This window comes from Hypanus sabinus, chromosome 19, assembly GCF_030144855.1.
Source record: "Hypanus sabinus isolate sHypSab1 chromosome 19, sHypSab1.hap1, whole genome shotgun sequence".
In the NCBI taxonomy this organism is placed as follows: Eukaryota; Metazoa; Chordata; class Chondrichthyes; order Myliobatiformes; family Dasyatidae; genus Hypanus; species Hypanus sabinus.
The window spans coordinates 24,758,974-24,784,095 of NC_082724.1; the positions used below are offsets into that span (position 1 = coordinate 24,758,974).

The 25,122-nt window shown below is 39.2% G+C and overlaps 1 protein-coding gene across 1 annotated transcript; it reads right to left on the minus strand.

Annotated features, from left to right (window-relative positions):
* Window positions 1-47: 47 nt before the first annotated feature.
* On the minus strand, window positions 48-24,534 carry LOC132377817 (deoxyribonuclease gamma-like). The gene is made up of 8 exons (XM_059944214.1): window positions 24,227-24,534; window positions 21,013-21,101; window positions 20,184-20,270; window positions 18,722-18,834; window positions 16,387-16,499; window positions 9,733-9,890; window positions 7,207-7,303; window positions 48-1,386 (listed from the first exon to the last, which is right to left on the minus strand). Exons 1-8 carry the CDS (start codon window positions 24,368-24,370, stop codon window positions 1,288-1,290), a joined length of 900 nt encoding a protein of 299 aa, XP_059800197.1. The 5' UTR covers window positions 24,371-24,534; the 3' UTR covers window positions 48-1,287.
* Window positions 24,535-25,122: the final 588 nt, after the last annotated feature.

Here is a 25,122-nt window from a genome sequence, read left to right on the forward strand (position 1 = left end):
ATTTCTTTTAATAATTATAGAAAACTTATGTCCATAGCAAGTAAATATAATTGATTTGCATGTAATTTATTCAGAATCTGATTCAAAAGTGGAAGTGCCTAATATACATTACGATAAAGCAGTGCTAATGCAGAATGTTCACATTTTGCATTGACAAACCATCAACAATTTTTTAATTTTAATAGCTCATGGTCAATCATAATTATATACATTTTTTAAAAGCAATTTCTTTCTGAAACATGACATGTTGCATTAACTTACAAGTAGGAAGTTAAAATGGAAATTTTTTGATATTATGCCTAATATAGAATTCCTCTCCTATCACTGAACATGGTCCATGCCATGTCAAGTTAACCACACTTTCCTTTCTGTGTTAGTTGAAATTAACATCCTGTTCTGTGAACTTTCCAGTGCTAACCTAAGCATTTTAGATGATGTTGCAAGAAAACTCTTCCACTTTGTCCAGATTTCCCCTGGCTTGCTATCGCTTTCCATCTGTTCTAGGTTAGTGGTTAATAGTTGGCTTACAATTGAGGTAAGAGAGTTAACAGTGCTTACAGTTCTCTCCGCAGAGCCCAATACATTTGAATGCCTGAACTTTGCTCCATTAGAATTGAGGCTGCAGTAACTGGAAAATAGGGTCAGCCTGTGTATGGAGTCAGAATACTCTGGAGCTCTGAGAATTCAATGTTGGCACATATCATCACAGAGGGATGATTTAGATAAAATGGAGTGAAACAATGAAGTAATAGAGATCTTACTGAGAACTTGCAAAACCCTAATGCTAGGATATAGTTAGTGAAAAAGATCAAGGAATTGGAGTTTTCTAAGACTTTGCATGAAATTGGGCCCTGATGTGTTTCTGGAACAATAAGGGAATGTCTGGGGGAGAAAAAGTTTGTATTTAAATAACCTCTTCTATGACCTCAGGATGCAACCCCTCTCCTCACCCCAAGGCCCCATAAAAGAAGCTTACAGTGAGTAAAACATTTCAAACAGATTGTCCCTGTTGTGATGTTAGAAACAAAGGAGCCAAATGCTTACCCAAGAAATCAATTTTTTGAGATGATATTGGGTGTTGATTGGAAGGAAATCGTTCCTCTGGAATCGGCTCTGAATGACTCTTTTGAGTTATACAAATTTTGTGTATTGCTTATAATAAATTCTTGAGCTGGCAACTTAAGAGTTAAAGCAAATAATAAGTTACCGTGAAGCTTAAAACTGATAATAGATGGAATATGCTCTCATTCCACAGAGAGGTGAAGTAGCCGTTATGTGAGTCGCTTTCTACCCTTTTTGACCTTTGTGAGACTTCAGCCAGCTATAAAAGCCATAGGACTCCAGCAGATCAACTTCCACGGGAAAGTGGTCACTCACGTTCAGAGCCTGACAAATGGGAGAAACAAGACACTTTGTCTAATTTTGTCAGAGACACATGTCCAATATTTACATTTATGTAATAATCTTGGCTTGCATAATGGATCAAATGATCTCGTTGAAACTTAAATGCACGTTGGAACTCCAATGGGCACTTCTGCAATAGTGTAAATGGATTGGGTTTTACCTACAGGCCACTTATTTCCTTACCTCAGTCCTGCTCCTCTAAGGAGATACAAAGTGGAAGATAGACATTTGCTATAGGAGAGGAAGAGCAATTTACAGAAAGAGAAACCGTTTGTGGAAACATAAGTTTTATACAAGGGAAATTCTGCAGTAAGTCTCTACATGCTGGAAGGAGTGGCTTTTACTCATACGTGAGCTGATGTTACATCGAGGACATCAGAGCCAACAACAATCCTGTTTTTGATTTAGTATCTTCACATGTGCAGTTGCTGTAGTGGAGGATTACAGTAAAAATTTTTATCTCCGCTCTTCCCACTGGCCATTCCATCCTAAACATTTACTACTGTTGTCATATGTGGTCTATCACAGCTCTCCTACCTCCTCAGTTGACTGACAGAGGTGAAGAGGACTGCAGTGGTGGTAGGAGATTCCATATGAAGAGGAATAGAGAAATGATTCTGTGGCTGTGATAGAGACACTGGATGGTACATAGCCTCCAAGGTCCGTGGCATTCTAAAGAAGTCTTGGTATGTATTGGCACCAACGACATAGGTAAGGAGGCCCTGAACAGAGATTTGAGGGAGCTGGGTGGAAAGCTGAAAATCAGGACCCCGAGGGTAGTAATTTCTGGAATGCTACCCATGCCACACCCCAGTGTGGGTAAGAATAGAATGATTTAGCAGATGAATGCATGGCTGAGGAACTGATGCAAGGGGCAGAGTTTCACATTTATGGATCATTGGGATCTCTTCTGGGGAAGGTACGGCCCGTACAGAAGGGATGGGTTACACCTGAACCCGAAGGGGGCCGGTATCATTATTGGCAGGTTTAAACTAATTTGGCAGAGGAATGGGAACTGGAGTGATAGGACTGAGGATGGGGTAATTTGGTTTACAAACACAGGCAATGCATAGTGAGGAGAGACTATTGATAGAGCAAAATTACAGTCAACAGGATGAGTTGCTACATAAAAGCAGGACAAAATCGAAAAGGGTGAATACAGGACTGAAGTTGTTATATTTGAATGTGTTCAGTATATGGAATAAGGTAGATGAACTCTTAGCACAGTTACAGATTGGCATTTATGACATTTGTAGGAGTCTCTGAATCATGGCTGAAAGCTTAATGTCCAAGGATGCACATTGTGTCAAAAGGACAGGCAGAGAGGAAGAGGGATTGGTGTTGCTCTGTTGGTAAAAAATAAAATCAAACCGTTAGAGGTGACATAGGATCAGAAGGTGTCGAATTGTTGTGGATAGAATTAAGAAACTACAAGGATAAAAAGACCTTGATGGGAATTATATACAGACATTCAAGCAGTACTAAAGATGTGGTCTACAAATTACAACGGGGAAATAGAAAATGCATGTCAAAATGGCAGGTTACAATAGTCATGAGTATTTCAATATGCAGGTAGATTGGGAAAATCAGGTTGGCGCTGGATCCCAAGAATTCTAGAATTCCTACAAGATGGCTTTTTTAGAGGGGATCAGCTGTTCTGAATTGGGTGTTGTGCAATGAACTGGAATTGACTAGAGAGTTTTAGATAAAGGAACCCTTAGGGGTCAGTGATCATACTCTGATAGGATTCACCCTGCAATCTGAGAAGGAGAAGCTGAAGTTGGATGTGTCAGTATTAGAGTGGCGTAAAGGGAATTACAGAGGCAGGAGGCATTCCTAATTCGGCCAAAGTTGATTAGAAAGGATCACTATTAGGAATGATGGCAGAGTAGCCATGGCTGGAAATTCTGGGAGCAATTCAAAAGGCACAGGATAGGTACATTCCAAAGAAAAAGAAGTATTCTAAAGGCAGGATGACACAATCATGGCTGGTAAAATAAGCAACATAAAAGCTGAAAAGAGGACATATAATAGAGAAAAAATTAGTGGGACGTTAGAGAGTTGGAAAACTTTTAAAAACCAATAGAAGTCAACTAAAAAAAAGTCATAAAGAAGAAAAAGATTGAATACGAAGGTAAGCTAGCCAATAATATTAAAGAGGATACCAAAGGTTTCTTCAGGTATATAAGGTGTAAAAGAGAGGCAAGAGTAGATAGTGAACCGTTGGAAAATGATGCTGGAGAGGTTGGGATACTAGGAAATGGCGGACAAACTGAATAAGTATTTTGCACCAGTCTTTGCTGTGCAAGATTTGAGCAATATTCTGGATGATCAAGAGTGTCTGGCGGCAGATGTGTGTGAGGTTACCATTACTAGGGAGAGATTCTTTCAAAACTGAAAGGTCTGAAGGTAGGTAAGTCACCTAGACCAGATGGTATGCACCTAGGATTCTGAAAAAGGTGGCTGAAGAGATTGTGGAGGCATTAGTAATGATCTTTCAAGAATCAATTGATTTTGGCATGGTCGGGGAAGACTGGAAAATTGCAAATGTCACTCCACTCTTCAAGAAGGGAAAGAGAGAGAAGAAAGGAAATTATAGGCCAGTTAGTCTAACCTCAGTAGTTGGGAGGAAGTTGTAATGGATTGTTAAAGATGTGGTTTTGTGGTATTTGGAGGCAGATGATAAAATAGGCCAAAGTCAGCGTGGTTTCCTTAAGGGAAAATCTTGCCAGACATATCTGTTGGAATTCTTTGAAGAAACAACAAGCAGGATAGACAAAAGAGAGTCAGTGGATTTTGTGTACTTGGATTTTCAGAAGGCCTTTGACAAGGCGCCTCACATGAGGCTGCTTAACAAGAGTTAAGAAAGATACTTTCATGGACAGAGCATTGCCTGATTGGCAGGAGGCAAAGAGTGAGAATAAGGGTTTCTGGTTGGCTGCCAATGAGTAGTGGTGTTCCACAGGGGACTGGGTTGTGTAAGCGATTTGAATGATGGAAGCAATAAGTTTGTGGACAATATAAAGATAAGTGGAGGGGCAGTTAGTTTTGAGGAAGCAAGGAGGTTACAGAAGGATCTAGACAGATTAGGAGAATGGGCAATGAAGTGGCAGATGGAATACAGTGTCGGGAAGTGTATGGTCATGCATTTTGGTAGAAGAAATAAAAGTCTGGACTATTTTCTAAATGGAGAAAATTCAAAAATCTAAGGTGCATAGAGACTTGGTATTCTTTGTGCAGGATTCCCTGAAGGTTAAATTATAGATTGAGTTGGTGGTGGGGAAGGCAAACACGATGTTAGCATTCCTTTAAGGAGGACAAGAATATAAAAGCATGGATGTAATGTTGAGGCTTTAAAAAGCCCGAGTTGGAGTATTGTGAGCAGCTTTGGGCCCCTTATCTAAGAAAGGATGTACAGACATTGGAGGGGGTTCAAAGGAGGTTCATGAAAATGCTTCTGGGATTGAAACACTTGTCATATGAGGAATGTTTGATGGTTTTGAGGCTCTACTCACCAGAATTCAGAAGAAAGAGGGGCAACCTCATTGAAAGCCATTGAATGTTGAAAGGCCTTGTTAGAGAGGATGTGGAGAGGATGTTTCCTGTGGTGGGGGAGCCTAAGACCAGAGGACACTCTCAGAATAGAGGGATGTCTTTTTAGAATGGCAATGAGGAGGAATTTACTTTAGCCAGGCAGTGGTACATCTGTGGAATTCATTGCCATAGGTGACTGTGTTGGCCAAGTTGTTACTTATACTTAAGACAGAAGTTGTTCAGTTCTTGATTGGTCAGGGTATGAAGGGATATGGGGAGAAGGCAGGAGATTGGGACTGGGAGGGAAAATGAATCAGCCATGATGAAATGATGGAGCAGACGCAATGGGCCAAATGGCCTAATTCTGCTCCAATATCTTATGGTTTTATGGACATATTTATGTATTCCTCTTAGCCATTCAGACTCATCTTCCTGGTTCCTTTGTGACCTGTATGACTCAGGGAATATATATTTTCACTCTCAACTAAAGCATTTGTAGGAAAATAATAGTAGGTGTTGTGAACAATTTGACTCATGTTAAAATGAGAAAATGTGAAATGTAAATTACTTGCATTTTCAAAATGAAATTACACAATTAGATTAATGTGCCTCTAAGCATGATCAAGTACTCATAATACTGAACAGTCTAATACCATTATTGCCACACAATTGCGATTTAAAGCATCATTTTTTTGCTTTTTTTTGGTTTTGTTTGTGTATCTACCAAGATCCTAAACTGCAGCAGTATATGTTCATTTTTGATAAGGATCATTGTGGCATCTCTCTTACTGAGGTAACGTCGATTATACACTGCAAACAACCTGTGTGTCTGTCATTCTGGCAGTGTGGCTTCCATCATTCGGCCCTCCATGGCCTCCTGAGCATCTCATACTGTAGTACACATTTCATTCTCTCTCTAAATCTCTTTAGTACCAGACATTCATTATCATCCACCAGTTTCTGCTTGTGAGAACCTGCTGTAAAAATAATGGTTCCTACATTTATATAAGTAATAACGAAAAGTAAATATTTATGCTTTCCTAATGTTTGAGTGTATAATTCTGACTCAAATCCTGTCATTGACAGACTCTCCTCTCCACATTGCAATAAAACTTAACCATGCTACTTAATTCTAACCTCACTTAGCTTCTCTTATGATTCCTTTAAGTCTGGTTTCCAAATTATAGGTACCTTCGATGTTCCTTGTCATGCCTGATTTCTCAAAAATTTGTCCACTTTATCATTTACTCTGATTCCCAGGGCCATGTTCTTGCACAGTTCCAATCCCCGTGCTACACTGGCTGCTCCTCCCAATCTTACACAGTCACAATAGGCAGTCTATCTTCATCTTTACTTCGCTGTTGACATCCAACTGTCATCATTCCTAGTGACAGAGCTGGTTTTATATTTATCCTGCAGCATCCAAAGATAATTTCCCACTTTTCCCACATTGTTTGATCACCATCTCGATGGACAATGAAGCATTTTCTTCCACCTAGTCCTCTTCAATTATTGTGGGGAAAGATTGGTGAATTTCCCTGTGTCACTGTCCTGCTTTCTGATCAATCACTGAGGTGTGTTCAGTTTTGGTGCCCTGATTAAGCTGAGCTTCAAACACTGCATATTAACTCCCTATATCTACCTCTGACCACACACTGCACTTACATAACTGTGACTGCCACTGCATCCTTTACTCGTGTCTTTCCCGCCACGTTGAATTGTAATTCTTTCAAAGCCCTAACACTCTCATACTGTTCTGTTCTAACTCCCACTGGTTATAATCTTAAGTGGCTTCCTTTCTCAGAATTCAAAAATCTCGGTCTTCATGAAGCAGGTCATGCCTCACCTTCCACACCTCAAAAACACACCTGCCTCTGTGTCTCCTAGGTACACTTTGTCCCCTTTATTCTGCCTTCCCTTGCACCATCCTCTGCTTTTAACAAGGTCTTTTACAATCGCAACCGCACACTCCGGTATGGTTCGCCTGTAACGTTCCATCTTCTTATATTAAAGCCTAACTTTAAAATAATCTTTAGCTAACATATTCCAAAGTGCTTCCCATGCCACACCTCTGTGAAGCACTTTGGAACATTGCACTATGTTGGGATTTTGAATGGTTATTTTTAATAGAGTTACACATAGAGATCTTGGTCTGTGTTTAAAATTTTCATGGCATCACCTTTATCCATTCAGTAGCCACTAATTCACCTCTGCCAATCTTGTGTTACTCAATGCAATTACTAGGGAGTCAAGAAAGCTTTGAATTACCTGTTTTTCAGTCAAGCCGTAAGCTTCCATGAAATTAAATACTTTGGATGAATTTGGAACGACTGCATTTACTAACTTTCCACCACGAAATACAATCCTGTTTTATAAAATAATGAAAAAGGTAATTGTACAAATTCTAAGATGAGCCAATAGAAACAATTAACAATTGTAGTTACACCTGAAACAACATGTTTAGTTAACTAGTGACTGGTTGGGCATCTAAGAAAGTCATTCAGCAGACCCAAACCAGTCCAAAAATAATTGAGGTGCCAAATGCGTGATGCAAAATGAGTCTGATCACTACTTGTACATGTGAAGTAAATCTTATTATACGTACGACAGCAAGAACTTGTCTGATTACTGATCTGTAAAGTGAAAATAATTTGGCCAGGTGTGACTGAGTGTGAAACTGATCTCATTACCTGTGAGCATGATGCCAGTCTGATTCTGCTGGTGCGTGAAAGCAACCTGTTCACTTATATACCTATCGGCAAAATACCAGAATGATAGTGGTGCTTTCACAGGTTTGTTCATTCAGTACGAAATACAAGAGGTTCTGTCGATGCTGGAAATCTTGAGCAACACACACTAAGAAGACCCGATGAAGGGTAATGGCCCAAAATATCGACTGTTTATTTCCCTCTATAGATGTTGTCTGACCTGCTGACTTCCTCTGGCACTTTGTGTGTGTTGTATATTCATTCATTAATGCATTTTCTTTATTTTAAACGTAGGACGAGGAATTACAGCAGGGATCAGTTGAACTGTTTGCTTCACGTGCATGGGAAATCCTGCATCTTAACTCTACCTTCTTTATTTCACTTGGTACCAAAAACTTTGTCAATCCTCTGCCTTGAATGTATTTTTTGACTCAGCATTCATGGATTCTATTGAATTTTAAATGTCTGTGGTTAATGCTTCAGTGTAGATCTGATAAATAAGATTCTATCAATTGCTGACGGGTATTTTCTCATTTTGTATGTAAATTATTGAAGATTAATTGATTTTGGTTATGTGTATTTGACTTTTGTTATTATTTTTACACAACTACAAGGAGAGGAGGTAGGTTTCTTTTGAAAGCTGGCTGTCTGTGATCACAGTTTAGCAAATTGAAGCTCTTTTGAACAATTGGAAGGGGAAATAATGTATGAAACTCATTCAGATTTTCATTTCTTGACTTTAGTGAAGTTACTCATACCCGCATTGTAAGGTTTCTGTGGTGAGATGGTTGCTTCCCTCTGTCCCTAATATCTGTTACGTCAGTCAGACTGTGATTACTCTGTTCTCCTTCCACACTTCTGATTCTGTTTCATTTTGAACCTCTCCCAAGTGATGAGATGGTAAAATCTGTTATTTTGGTGTAATGGGATCCCAGGTTTCCTGTTTTTCCAGATATATATACAACACGAGGTGTTGCTTTAGTTTCTTTAAACTCTCTTACCTTTTGCCTTGTTGGAGGACTTCTGTTGGTTTTTTTTAGGGGAAATTTAAACTCTCTTACCTTTTGCCTTGTTGGAGGACTTCTGTTGGTTTTTTTTAGGAGAAATTAATATGAGTTGTAATCGTGCCTTAGAAATTCTAACAATGTCTTATGCACAATTTTAACATTCTTTGTCACTAATATGATCACTAATTGAAACCACGTCATGTCAGCTGAGCAGCTTCAAGGAATTGAATCATGGTCATAAGCTTACGTATGATGCGCTGGGACATAGAGGTCGGCGGGTGTGCAGTCAGCTGGCAGTGCACATACGAGGTCACTGATGAGATATTCTGACGCGAACATCCACTTTGCAACTGGATTGGGTTTTGTGCATTGGAACAGGGGAGTCATTTTGTAGAGTTTGATAAAGGGTCCGTTCCCATCTGCTCTGTTATCAGCAGTCAGTGTGGTAACATCTGGAATCATTCGGATGGTCCTGATATTGTCCACTTTTATTGCGATTTTGCAGGTATCCCTGCACTTGCTAAGTATTTGCATTGGCTGATGAAGACCTTCTTTGATTGAAACTGATTCAGAAGTGCTTGAAAATTCCGTCCAGTCAACATTTTATGTTTTTGGTTCAGATCCCAGCACCTGAGTTTAACTTGTTTCCCATTGTGACTGACCTTGTCACATTAACAGCACTTAAAGGAAAGCATCACTTTAAGAACTCCTGTCATTGTGAGAGATTGTACCCCAAAGTTCACATTTACATCTTGACTTTTCAAGTATTTTTGTTATCTGCACACGCAATGTTGTGGGTTTTAAATTATGGTTCCCACATAGATTCTCGTGAGACTGGCGTGAATCTCCTGATTGGGATTGTTTAACATGCAGAATCCCTCAATGATTCACTTTGCTTTTAGTGAAAACAAAATAAATGAAAAAAAGTCTTTTCACTCACGTTGTAGGGAGTTCTCAAAGACAAGACTATGTTTTATTACAACAGGCCATCTTTGATCCAGATCACATTTGAACCATTTCCACAAAAACTAAGAATTCCCTTGTTGTTTACTCCTTTCCAGCATCATTTAACTTCTCACCTGTCATACGCACAGTTTGTGCTTTCCTTTACTGTTGTATCAGTTTCATCTCCAATTAGCCAGACAAAATTGGTATCATTTCGCAGTCTGATATTTTTCCATGCCTTCTTGGGGACGTAGCCACAGTCTGCATTGAAGTCTCCCATAATTATGAAGTACTATTCAAGGCAAAAGGCAATGGTAATACAAGAACACAGCAACATCAAGGGCAGGGAAAAACAATCTTTTTCTAGATATTCGCGGTCTTTGATAAATCCTAATATCAATAATTCTGAGGGTATAGAATTAAACATTAAAAAAAACCTTGCTCTGCCCTATTAGTGTATCTGTAAAAAAGCATCATTAGTTTAAATTTAAATTTACCCATTTTAAATTTACAGATTTTCTGCAGCAATAACAATTGATATTCTTGCACAAAGCAGTTTTGGAGAATGCTAAAAGGTTTTAGGCTTATATTTCATCATTTCTTCTCACTCTATCATATCTTAAATGTATTATATTTTAAGTATTTCCTTTCAGTTGGATCCAATAGGGTCTTTTAAGAGATTCTTATATAGGTACATGGAGCTGAGAAATATAGAGGGTTATGTGGTAGGGAAATCCTAGGCAGTTTCTGGAGTAGGTTAATGGTTGGTACAACATTGTGGGCTGAAAGGCCTGTAATGTGCTGTAGATTTCTATGTTCCATGTTCTCTAGTATCTATTTTGAGTCGATACCTCTATTGGAATATGTTGGAATGTATATGTATTCCTTGATTTACTAAATGTTCCATTTACAAATTTATGCTGTACTTTCATTCTCTTTGCATACGTGCCTTGATTTACAAATCCATTTTTCACAGTAGTGAATAGTGTCAATTCCCCACCTATACGTAAGGAAACACCATACTAAAATGTCTATAATTTTATAATGCGCTTTTCTATTTACAAAATTTTGCTTAACAAAATGTAATTTCAGGGACTCAGTCCTGTTGTAATTTGCAGTATACCAAGAATCACAATACAGTCTGCTCTGTCCATCTCCATGGATCCTATTTATCTTGCAGATGAAAAGGGAAGCTGAGTGAAACCTGATTGGTTAATTCACACATATTGAGAAGTTTAAGTTCACACATTAAATTTTTGTTCAAAATCATTTTGGTTTCCAGCTGTTAGAGATTGTCATGGTGATTCCACAAGACTAATATTGGACCAAATGAAATTAAGAACACCTACTCAGTTACCCTTTTGGCAATACTCATAATTCTTTGGTAATAATTGTGAATAGCTGGCCGGTGGTTAGTGGAATCCGCACCAGACTTTGAGGCGAGTGGTCCCAGGTTCGAATCCAGCCAGCTCCCTCCATGCTTTCCTTCTTTGCTGGGTTGAGTGTCAAGCTAGCTGCTCAGCCTTGTAAAAAAATGGTCAAAAATGCTCAAGAAACAGTAAAGTTGCTGCCCAATGTGCCACAAGGCTTGGAACAACAAGAATACTGGTGAATAATGAGGCTTCCTTTTACTTGAAATGGGAATTTTTGTAGGAAACTAGCACTGTTGTAATTGTAGTTTATGAGCATCAATTTCCTCTTTGTGATTAGGATCATGAAGCACGCTAAGCTGAGGAAAGCAGCACAAGGCTAAAGCACTAATGGCTGGTTAAAAGACATACAAGGAAGCGAGGTCTAGGTTAAGCAAAAGTATGGTGTTCTGCTTTTTGGTTGCTGGAGTTCAGAGCCTTGGGCAGTTAGAGGTGTTCAGGTAGTTGTGATTGAGGACAGAAATAAGAAGGGCCTTAGAAATGGTGACAGGAGAGGCGATGCCCAAGGAATTAGGCCAAGTGTGTGTAAGCTCTTCGGGAAGATCTGTTGCTGAGGCTGATCCGTCCACTTTCTGTACATCTTAAAGTTTGATTAGCACTGCTGTTGTTAGTCCAATCACAAAGTCCATCCAATCTATGTAATTTGAGATGTTTAAAAGCTCAGATTTATCTTTGCCATTTTCAATGCTGGCACCAGGTTTTTCAAAAATATTGAAAAAGAATTTAGAGGCTCACTTTTTGTCATTTCCATTATTCCCTGAGGCTTACTGATTATTAATTAGTAGCTACTGTGTATATATCTTTAAGAATGATCAGGTTTACATTGACACTTATTTTGTGTTTATTTGTGTGTTCCCTTCCTGCATATTCAAATATAATGTGATTCTCGGTATGACACAACCATTCACATTGCTTGGTTAAATCTGTCATCCTGGACACACTGAGGAATGACAAGCTATGACAGAGAAGAGATATCTTAAGAATATAGAATAGACACAGTACTTTTGTACTCCTGTCAGCCCAATATATTCTGTCCACGTGGTGGAGCAGGTATTGCTCATGCCTCAGAGCTCCGTGATCAAATTAATTCCTTATCCCTGGTGCTGTCTGCGTTGGATTTATATGCCATGTGGATTTCTATCAGGTACCCCATTTCCTTCCACATTCCCAAGGATTTCTCATTGCCGTTCAATTGGATACTCTAAACTGCCCCCTAGTGGATGACAGGAGCATCAGTGTGGAGTTGACAAACATGTTAGAAAGAATATATTAGCAGGAAATGGGATTGCACTGTGAGCTAAAATAGATTCATGGGGTTGGATGGCATTTTTCCATGCTAAAAAGAAACATGGATGGAATACTAAATTAGGTTTAATTTTCTGTTTGCAACTGATATTCACATAGCTCCGTGCAAGGAGTTTTGAAAGTTCATCTATTCAATGTGAGTACCATCTTTTATTAACAGCTAGTGACTCTTTTTATAACCTAATGAAATTAAAAAACAATTAAATTTTGGAATGTGGGAGCTGAAACAGAAAGAGATGAGAATGATGCTCAATAGGATTTTCTTTGCTCATTTTCCAGAACTCATGAGTTGAGTTAAGAAACAGAGTCCCTACGGGTTGAGTTAAGACATGACAAGGGTAAAAGGACACTCATGGCAGTTGTATACAGGCCTCCAAACATCAGCCGGGAGATAGTAAAGGCATGTCAGAAGGGCAAAGTCATGATAATCGTAGGAGATTTTAACATGAAAGTGGATTGGGAGAACTAGGCCAGTACTGGACCTCAAGAGAGTGAATTTGTAGAATGAATAAGGGATGGCTTTTTAGAACAGCTTGTTGTTGAGCCCATTAGGGGATCGGCTGTGCTGGATTGGGTGTTGTGCAATGATCACATAACAACAAATTAACAAATGTTGGGTGATAAGAGAGCTTAAGGTTAAGGAACCCTTAGGGAACAGTGCTCACAATATGGTTGAGTTCACTTTGAAATTTGAGAAGGAGAAACTAAATTCCAATGTGTCAGTATTTCAGTGGAATAAAGGAAATTATGATGGAATGAGAGGGAACTGGCCAAGGTTGACTGGAAAGGGACACCAGCAGGAAGGACAGAAGAGCAGCAATGGCTGGAGTTTCTGTGAAAAATGAGGGAAGTGCAAGACAGATATTATTCCAAATAAGAAATTTTCGAATGTAAGATGGACACCACTGTGGCTGACAAGTGAAGTCAGAGCCAAAGTAAAAGCAAAAGAGAGGGCATACAAGGAAGTTAAACTTTTAAAAACTTGCAGGAGGAAATTAAGGAGGTCATTAGGTGGGAAAAGGTGAATTATGAAAGGAAGGCTATATTAAAGAAGATACTAAAAGAATTTTTATATAAAGGGTAAAAGAGTGTTGAGGGTAGATATAGGATCAATAGAAAATGACGTTGGAGATACTTTAATGAAAGACACAGAGATGGCAGAGGAACTGAATGCGTATTTTGCATCAGTCTTCACAGTGGAAGACATCTGCAGTGTACTAGATATTCAAGAGTGTAAGGGAAGTGAAGTATGTGCAGTGAAAAATACAACTGAGAAGCTTAATGGTCTGAGGGTGTATAAACCTGGAGCTGATGGAATGCATCCTTGGATTTTGACAGAAGTAGCTGGAGAGATTGCGGAGGCGTTAATGATGATCTTTCAAGAATCAATAGGTTCTGTAATTGTACCGGATAACTGGAAAATTGCAAATGTTACTCTGCTATTTAAGAAGAGTGGGAGGTAGTGAAAAGGAAACTATAGACCTGTTAGCCTGACATCAGTGGTTGGGAAGTTGTTGGAATTGATTGTTAGGGATGAGATTATGGAATACCTGGAGGCACATGACAAGATTGGCCAAAGCCAGCATGGTTTCCTGAAAGGAAAATCCTGCCCGACGAGCCTACTGCAATTTTTTGAGGAAATTACAAGCACGGTGGACAAAAGAGATGCAGTAGATGTTGTGTACTTGGATTTTCAGAGGCCTTTGTCAAGATGCCACACATGAGGCTGCTTAGCAAGATAAGATCTCATGAAATTACAGGGGAGTTACTGGCATGGGTGGAGCATTGGCTGACTGGCAGAAAGTAGAGAGTGGGAATAAAGGGATCCTATTCTGGCTGGCTGCCCATTACCAGTGGAATTCCACAGAGGTCGGTGTTGGGACTGATGCTTTTTACAATGTATGTCAATTATTTGGACTATGGGATTAATGGATTTGTGGCTAAATTTGCTGATGATACAAAGATAGGTGGAGGAGTGGGTAGTGTTGAGGAAACAGAGAGCTTGCACAGAGACTTCGATAGTTTAGGGGAATGGGCAAGGAAGTGGCAAATGAAATACAATGTTGGAAAGTGCATGGTCATGCACCTTGGTGGAAGAAATAAAGGGGCAGACTACTATTTATATGAGGAGAAAATTCAAAATGCAGAGATGCAAAAGGTATTGGGAGTCCTTGTGCAGAATACCCTAAAAGTTAATGTCCAGGTTGGGTTGGTGGTGAAGAAGGCGAATGCAATGTTTGTATTCATTTCTAGAGGTACAGAATACAAGAGCTGGGATGTGATGTTGAGGCTCTATAAGGCACTCGTGAGACCACACTTAGAGTATTGTGTGCAGTTTTGGGCTCCTTATTTTAGAAAGAATAGACTGACATTGGAGAGGGTTCAGAGAAGATTCACGAGACTGATTCCAGGAATGAAAGGGTTACTGTGTGGGGAATGTCTGGCAGCTCTTGGGCTGTATTCCCTGGAATTCAGGAGAATGAGGGGAGATCTCATAGAAACATTCTGAATGTTAAAAGGCCTGAACAGATTAGATATGACAAAGTTGTTTCCCATGGTAGGGGAATCTAGGACAAGAGGGCACAATTTCGGGATTGAAGGACGTCCTTTTAGAACAGAGATGTGGAGAAATTACTTTAGTCGGAGGGTGGTAAATCTGTGGAATTTGTTGCCGGAAGCGGCTGTTGAGACCAAGTCATTGGGTATATTTAAGGCAGAGATAGATAGGTTCTTGATTAGCCAGGGCATCAAAGGGTATGGGGAGAAGGCAGGGGAGTGGGGATGACTGGAAGAATTGGATCAGTCCATGATTGCATGGTGGAGCAGACTCAATGGGCTGAATGGCCTACTTCTGCTCCTATATCTTATGGTCTTATAGTTTTACGATTATATAGCATTATTCCTCCAAGGACATCTTAAATGTTCCCTTTGCTTGTTCGTCCTTTCTCATTGGCTTTGTTCAGAAAGGTTGTAGAATGTGTACATTTGTGCACAGATGGCTTTGTTCAAACTACAGATTTCACAAAGTAGGCAGTTGTTTCTTTCCTTCCAAGACATGAGAGAGGAATACCAAGACCAAGTGTGTGTGTGGGGGGGGAGGGGAAAGAGAGAGAGAGAGAGAGAGAGGGAATAATAACAAGTATAAAAGCAAGTATTTTCATTTATCTGTTTAAAACTTTGTAAATTTAGCCTGATGGTCTGTTTCCATGATTCTAGACAAAACTTCTGTATCTAGTTTCTCACCATCCATTGTTCAGGAAACATTTAAGATTAGTGTAGATTAATGGCAGGGTTTTTGCATCAAAGCAATGAGCCAATTACTAGAATTTTTTTGTTACTTGAGCCCACCCTGCATGAGTAAAATCCTTTTGCTTTCTTATCACTTTTATAATACAAGCTGTATGTATTTGATAAAGCACCTTATTCCCAGGAGCAATGCCAAGCCAAATCTAACAGCAACCCACGTGTGACCCAAAGCTTGTTGTACATAACTTGAATGCCCTAATATAATTAATTTTGTAATAGAACATAAAACTAGCAACTAACATTTTGAAAAATGGAGACATTTAAAGTCAAGAACTTTCATCTGGACTAAAAGATAGATGGGAATTAGCCAGTGTAAGAAGGTGGAGGGATGAGGAAGAGCAGGTGGTGGCAGATGATAGGTATATCCTGGCCTTGGGGATCATAGGCTGTTGAGGAAGTGAGGCGGAGTAAGAATGCTGTCAGAAGCTGTGAGGTGATAGGTGGAAATGACAAAGGACTGAAGAAGATGGAATCTGATAGGAAAGGAAGGTGGAGCATGGAATAAAGGGTGTGAGGTGTGGAGGGGAACCAGTGGGAGGAGTCAGCAGATGATGGGCAGCTGGAAAGCATAGGGGAATGGAAAGAGACAAGGAGACGAGGCCCAATTAGATCAGGAAGAGTGAGAAAAGGGAAAAGGAGCTTCTCTCTCCCCCTTGCCTTTGAAGGGCCTGTTTGCTCTGATAGCACTGAATTTCTCAATGACTCTATTACTATAATAATCCAGTTTAGAAACAGCGTCTCCTGTACCTTTGCTCTCCAGCGTTGCTTCATCGCCAAGTAAACATCGTACAATGCATCAATTTCACAGACGGCGGCGAGCGGCACCGAGTGCAGAGGAATAATGACAAAATCTTTCACAGCTTAAGAAACGAAAGGAAATAAATTATTACAGAACCCCTCAAACTTCAAATGCATGAAAAATAGATATATTAAATAATGGAGTAACATTTGCCCAAGCACAACACGAAGGAATTCTATAACCCGGTGATGTGGTAAGTCATTCATCTATTGTAAGGAAAATAGAAAGAACTACAGTATGCAAGCACAGTAATAGTAAAGAAGTTTTTCAAATATTCAAATGGTACATGCTAATTTTATGTTTTGTTGATTTCCACTATGCATGCAAATCTGTCTACTTCCTTGCTTTCAATGTAGCTTTTTGGCAAATATATATCATATCACTTATTTCATTTGTATTTCAATATATTCATTGTTGAATCACACCAAGAGTATAAATATAGAAAATAAGGGAAGATAAATGGCAGTATTTATTCCTGACTTCCAGTATCTACAATAATTTGTTTCATTTTTTTATTTAAAAAAAACTTCTACAGATGTACTGTTGAAAGAATCCTTAACAGTTGCTTATGGACTAGTAGAGCAACTAAATTGGACAGGAACATAAGAAACTGTAAAGAATATTGGACTCTGTGCAGTACATAAAAGGCACCTGTGCATATGACAGTAAACAGAACTATGACTATAAAAGTGTTGGTAGTACTTTAAAGTGTATCATATGAAATAGAAATGCATGATATTCTAATAGGACTTCAAAATTGACAAAACTTTGAAACCTAACAAAGCAAACTAAATGTCTTAATAACCTTATTACAACCTTGCTACAGGCAACACAAGTAGTGTAGTACACCGCTTTGCAGTACAGTTCAATTCCCGTTGCTGTCTGTATGTTCTCCCCATGAACACATGTGTTTCCAGGTGCTCCAGTTGCCTGCCACAGTCCAAAAGTGGACCAGTTGTTAGGTTAACTGGTCATAATAAATTGTCCTGTGATTAGGATAGGATGAAATCAGGGATTGTTGTGCCGTGTGTCTCGAATGGCTGGAAGGGCCTAGTCCATGCTGTATCACAATAAGTAAATCAATACCCAATTGTTCATGGCTAAATCTGAACTTTGTGCTGTAGCCTGGCTCTGCAGAACCAGAAGCTCCTATCTTTCTATTCCGAATCCTGATTGGATCAGCTGAAATTGGGCTAGTTGGCAGCAGGGATGCTCCTCTGGTTTGGGAACCTGGGAGGAGTTTGCTCCTCATTAAGCTTATTTCTGCTGGAGAATGAGTGCACTGGGACAATGGGTGAGGAGTGGTTTTCATAGCTGCCCTTCTCTCCCCAAACCAGTAATCTTGGCAATTTTGAATTATTTTCCAAATCTGAATTGGACAAATCTATTAATTTTCAAATCAATATTTAGTCCTTGAATCAAAACTCTTCCTTATCTGAATAGCTGGTATATCCAGAGATGACACTAAAGAGGAACAGCTCAACATGGGAAACAGATTATCAACTATCTGTATTCATGAGTAAAATTAGTTTTTGTGCCAATTGACCTCACCCTGCTTTGGGATTTTTTTTGTGACTACATAAGACCATAAGACATAGGAGCAGAATTAGGCCATCTGGCCCATCGAGTCTGCTCTGCCATTCAATCATGGCTGATCCTTTTTTTCCTATCTCCTCCTCAATCCCAGTTCCTGGCCTTCTCCCTGTAACCTTTGATGCCATGTCCAAACAAGAATCTATCAATCTCTGCCTTAAATATGCCCAGCGACCTGGCCTCCACAGCTGTATGTGGCAACAAATTCCACAAATTCACCAACCTTTGGCTAAAGAAATGTCTCCACATTTCTGTTTTGAAAGGGTGTTTCTCTATCCTGAGGCTGTGCCCTCTTGTCCTAGACTCTCCCACCATGAGAAACATCCTTTCCGCATCTACTCTGTCTAGACCTTTCAACATTTGAATGGTCTCAATGAGATCCCCCCCTCATCCTTCTGAATTCCAGCGAGTACAGACCCAGAGTCATCAAACATTCCTCGTATGATAACCCTTTCATTCCAGGAATCATCCTGTGAACCTCCTCTGGACCCTCTCCAATGCCAGCACATCTTTTCTAAGATGAGGGGCACAAAACTGTTCACAATACTCAAGGTGAGGTCTCACCAGTGCCTTATAAAGCCTCAGCATCACATCCTTGCTCTTGTATTCTAGACCACTTGAAATGAATGCTAACATGGCATTTCATTTACACTCAGGTGTATATTTGGTGAAAAAAATGGAGCAACTCACAGGTATAGCGTGATGAAAACCATACCACAAATGGTTCTCTCGCAAAAACATCCCCAGTTTCTGCTGAGGAATCTGGATATTGATAGCTGTTTTTCAGTGATAATAGTTTAGACCTAAAATAGAGACAGAAACGTGTACAAAACAGGCTATACAGTCAACAAGTCATTAGCTCAGGTTAAACACCAGACTAAGAAATAACTTAAAGTTTTTTTGTGTGTTTATTAATTGTACAGACAGTTTCACTTCATCTCCTGAATTGGATTCCTGTATATGAAAAATGTAAGACATTTGCTTGCTTGAATGGTTGCTCTATTTGACTGATGATTTCTCAGAGCACATCACAGTAACAACAATGCTGGAGTGTGCTACCTGAGCAGCGCACTGGTCCAATTGAAGGTTCCACAAGTTTTTCCATATAGGTGATGTTCTTGTTATGCAATAGAAAATTACCCAATTGGAAGCAAAGGCAGTTTGGTGATATATTCTCCAAAGCTGTCTCTACATTTCCAGAATTGCTGCTGTGAAAAAATTGGGAGAAGTTGGTCCAAAGTTTTGAATGGATGCAAGGAGTGGAAAAAAATGTCTTAATAAGCAAGACTTTTTCTACCAGTTGTGATAATATTCCTCTGACCATTAGTATTTGGCATTAGATCGCCAATTCCTTTCTCAATCAGTTCTCAACACAACTTGCATCTGCTGCATGGGAGACGGTGCTAGTGTGGAACGCTCGAAACAGGAGACTGAGTCATTGTGGACCCTCAGTTTGGTTGTCTGGGTCAGGCTGAATCCCTCAGTGTGGAAGACTGGGTCAGTGTAAGAAACCCAGAGTGGAAGACTGAGTCAGTCTGAGACCCCTAGAGTGGCAGTCTACGTCAGTGTGGAGCCCTTAGTGTCAGACACTGGGTCAGTGTGAGACCCTCAGTGTGGGAGTTTAGGTCCATGTAAGACTTTTGAAAGCCATGTAAATCAACTTACCTATATTTATATTTTTAAAGTTACATTGTTCAAGAATATTCTAAATAAGAAATACATGGGACAATATTTTGTGTTCAATATCATTAAGATAGTACACGTATTCCTGTTTTTGCAGATATTCAAGCAGTGAATTTATTTTGAGAATTGGGAAGTAAGTCTAGGTCGCTAGCAACATGACAAGTTTTGAGTGTAGATTTCTAACATTTTTCAAAGTGTCAAAGAAATTTTCAGAAGAATTAAGTTTGCAATTGAGATAATCAATCACTTATCCTCAGAAGAAAATGTGAAAAGATAAATCTCACTCTGAAACTTGCAGTAAGTGAAGAGATCAAATGTATTAAAAAGTCAGGCTACATACTGAAGTGTCTTCTGCTTATTAACTGTTTTATGCATGGATCGTAGAATCCTGACATTTTTTCCGTATTATTCACTTCCCTTGTAAGTATGCGCACAAACAAAATTTAAACATGAGAAAAAGAATGACTACCTGTAAATAAATGCATACTGTTCTTTGTAGCTTCCCATCCCCAGACGTTTACTCATAATAACTTCATATTCATTTCTGTTGCCTTGACTAAAGTAAAAGATTTATAATATTAGTTAGAGCAAGTAATCGTTAAAAACATATTTATTTTACAATAGAATAGAAATTTTCAAACTAAATAGTGATTAGTGCTCAGGGCATAGACTTCCTATTTTCTGAATCCAATTGTTTCCCACTTCCTGTTCTGAGTTAAAAAGTGATGTTAATTATTTTTTGGAAAGAATGTCAGTCATGGTCTTGACATTGATACTGTGACTGTGAACGAGGTCTGACCTAGATTTTCTGCGAAAACAATCACCCATTTATGATCTACATTTATGATTTATGATGAAGGGCAGTGCTAACCCTTGTCTCTTGCAGTTCTTCTCCATTTGAATGAATGGAGATATTGTCCCTGTACAAGTTTACACTTTGTTTTGGTTTATTGGATAGATTTCTGGCTATGAATCATGGACGACTGGTGCAACTTTTCAGTCTGCTATTAGGGCCCATGATCATAACCGTGAAAGAAACACCAGCTAAGAACTGCTGGCAAGCTGGAAATTCTTGCAATCACACAGCCCCCTCTGTGAAAGTCCAGAATTTATTTGCATTTATGCTGGGAAATGCCTGTTTTTAAGTTTCAAAAATAAACTTTGTTCATAATAAAAAATATATATCCTATACTGTAAATAACACAAGCTCAGAAATTACTACAAGGACATTGCTAAAGAGAAAAGGATAATCCATATATAGATCTGCATTGCTTAAGGAAACAAAACTAAGATCTTACTTGTTCAGTTTTTCCATGAGTGCAGGAATAGATTTGTTACTTCTATCCTTGATTTCCATCATCAACAATAGATCACAACGAGATATTATCTGCAGAAAATGATAGGAATTCCAACTGATTGAGTTATAAATATCTCTAAAAGGAATATGGAGCATAAACTGCAAACAACGCAAGATCATTTTCAGAAACGTTTATAAACCCAGCCTTAATTTTCAGCGGTCTCTGAGACAAAGCAGAGGACGTGGCTAATTGGTTTAATTGTTTTCTCTATTTAAGTTATAAGCATGTTCCACAGGGCATTACAGCAAAAAGCTTTATTTAGAAGATACTGTATTTTTCATGAAATATTTGGGATGAATATATTTTAATCTGTAAACACTATTACATTAAAACAAAGAACCCTGGCTGGAAATTACAGCAGAGTGGAAAGGATATGTGATACGACATGTTTCAATGCTTCAGTTCAATTCTGATGGTAAATGTGAAGCCACGTTCCCTCAGGCCATCCTCTTTCTGTCTCGAAGACTCATTCTGACACCTTCATCTTCAGTCTTCAGCTTTTTGTTCACTGCTATTTATCTCTCTTATCTGAACATCAGCTCAACTGAATTATTTCATTAATTTCCTGTTTTCTCCTTTGTATGCTAATTACTGTCTTTAATGCTGGGCAGGAGGCTAAATAGAATCCACGGCAGGACCATCAGACTCAAAAACAGCTCCATTCCCCAAGCAGAGACTGATTAACACCTCCACCCACTAAACTACCCCTCACCTCCACTACTTCATCATTTCCAGTCACCGTCAGCTTATGTGCAGGCACTCCTGTGTCTGGCATCACTTTATGGACATACAATCAATGTATATAAGATCTCTTATGTATTTATATTTATTGTGTTTCTTTGAAATTATTGTGTTCTTTATCTCATTGTGATTTTGCTGTGCTGCATCGGATCTGGAGTAACAATTACTTTGTTCTCCTTTACACTTGCGAACCGGAAGTGACATTACACAATCGTGAGTCTTCAACACTTCTGCATCTTTTCAGGTCTTATTGACGGACAATTAAACCCATCAGCAGCACCTTTGTTGCTGTGTGAGAATGTAACTTCCAACTTTGTTATTGTTTGTAAACCTCATACTCAACATTGCTCCAGATTCATTACATTGAGATTCCATACGGATAACTAACTGGAAATTATGTGGTCTAAAGTAAAGTTATAGTGAGATGACTGGAGATGTGGAGATCAGAATTACTCATGCACAAACATGACAGAAACTTCAGTGGGGGAATGGGTTCTGTTGTGAGCTTCACAGAAAATCTTACCGCTTACAATACTGAAGATTAACTAATGAAATTGTGGAGTCTCATTTTTAATTTTTGAACATCTAAATAAATGTACAATCTGGATTTAAATCTTTTAGTATTACTCGGGTGGCGGGGTGGAGCTACGTCTCTACCAAAGGAGGTGTAAGGCGCTCCTTCCCTCCACTAGCCTGCAGGTCACCTCTGGGCAAGGTGCAGCACCTGCTTAGTCCCCCTGATCAGGGTCACATGAAGCCATGGGAGCTGGTGGTGGATGGTCATGTGAGCAGCTGGTGCACATTGCAAATCCTAGTTTTGCGACCACTGATGCCAAACAGACAGACTCTGAAGAGTATTGATAGTGGCAGGGGTCACCCGTCTTGTAAAGACACTGCCCAGAAGAAGGCAATGGCAAATCCTTTCTGTAGAAATATTTGCCAAGTACAATCAGGGTCCTGGATAGAGCAACAACTCGAAGGAAGTCTTCCCCATAGGCAATGACCCTTGCTCAGAAGACAGATTAAAGACAAATGGAAGACCATGATCGCCATGTCGTATGACAATAAGTGTTGTCATACCTTTCCTTCATTTTTACTATTTACCATGGCTTTGAGTTCTCAGACTTTTTGAGTGGAGTCATTAGAATTGCAGCCATAACTCAGAAGTGTGACTGAATCTAAACTCGGAGTAAGGTTGATCAAACTGTTTCAAAATAGTAAACGCGGAAACAAAATTTGCCAGTATGCCACTGAAATTACGGGGCTTATTTTAAAATCGCTTTTCTATGTTAATTCTGTTTGAATTTCCTAATCTTCCTGTTGTTGCCCCCAGATGCCTCAGCAGGGACATTTCATCAAATAAACAATGCATGAACAAGGTTACAAATCTCCAGACTCCCGATGTGGCAAAGCTTTCTCTGTGTCTTGCCACAGATTGCATAAACTTTTCTAACTGTGTAATTGAATCTGCACGCAGGATAACGTAGGATTGAAAGTTATCACATTCTGACAAGAAGGGTGGATGTTGGCTGGAGGCAGGTTCACTTGCACAATTGAAGCATTAGAATTGCTCTGAGTCCTGAAACTGAAAAAGAAAATAAATATATCTGGGATTCCCAGTTGCAAAGTAGTGAATGGAGACGGATGAATTAGTACGGGATTGGAATTGACTGTGGAATTGACTTTCAGCCACAGTGGACGGTTCAGAAACTTCCCACCACCTACTTATGAAGAAAGGCAACTTCGTTAAAACACTGGACTGGGCAAACGCTGAACTGCAGGAACAAGTCCAGACAAGAGCTGAAATTTCAAGTGAATAGGATAGAAACTTCAGTGGAAGTAACAATAAAAATCATTTCGCATTTCAAAATCAGCTGCTCTTAGAGCAGGGGTTCCCACCCATTTTTATGCCAATAGCCTTACCAGTGACAGAGGGGCCATGGTCCCCAAGTTGGAAACCCCTGTTTTAGAGGATTATTAACTGTTAAGGATATTGAGGCACTAACATTCACTAGTGTGATTGTATTTTATGGCTCATAAGAACGATAAAAGGTTTTAGTTACAACAAATTGTCACTCTGATATTTCATCCCAACTTTCATCACACTGATGCATAGGAAGCTTTCACTGTTTTCTACTAATATGTATGTGATACTTCTGGGGAAATAACTGGACCACATCATATTTCTCCATTCACAGTTCAGCCTGTGCTTTGGAATCTGACTCCGCACGGAAGATCCTTGTGCCTTCTTTCAACGGTGTACTGGGATTCTACCCTGTCACAGGCACACAAGTGATTGAATCTGACTCAGTCACAGTCACCAATAAAAATACTTCACACAATTACGTGGTTTTAAAATACCAGGCAACTTTACAAAACACAAGGATCTCGGAAGCGAATGTCAGTGACTTACCTTCACAAGCACATCCAGGACCCCTTCTTTGAGTGCCTTTGATTTTCCGAATGACCTCACGTTAAAGGAACAGATTTTAAGAGAATGAATCCCATGAAGACTGGCAAAGAAGAGGGCACCGCAGATGAAGAGCTGATTTACCATCTTCACCTCTCAGGGATAGATACTAACTGGTTAACTATTCCCTTCAGAATGCAGTGTGTTACTGCGATGGGACCTCCTATATTTAATTCCACTGATGGTGCTGGCAGATGCCTTCCCCTATTTGCTATGTCAGCCAATGAGAAGAGGTAATCAGAAGCAAGTAGTGTAAGTTTGGAATGAGGAAGTGACTTTCAAACAGTATATTCTGACAACTTCCACCATATCCGGTTTTAATGCAACATAAATAGGAAAAGGCAAGCTGCATCATGTAATGAGAATAATTACAAGAACTGTAAACTATTTTGCTGGAACAAGTTGACATTGACATTTTGAGGTATGTCTAAGTAGGAACAATGTAAATAGAAGCCCTCATGCATGGATGCGGAGAGAATTCTCGTCATTCCAATCAGTAATAAAATAAAACAGCTGCTTTTTTCATACGCACTTTAGAGTTTTAAGCTTCTTGACGAAAACCTCTGCATGTGGCATTGAATTTTCACTTGCTGGAGATGCAAATCAGAACTTTCTTGTCATCTCTGTTACGTACCCTGTAACTGGGTCACTTACCAGCAAAGATAGAGAGGTCCGTTGAAGTCTGATGGTACTATTTTTAACAGTATTTATTGATAAAAATACACAAAAGTAATATCAATGCGAACATACAGATAATATACGTCATCAATACTAAATCTAAAAGCGTGGGTATAATAATAATCAATAAGAAATAGCTCTATTGTTGTCTAGGGGATAAT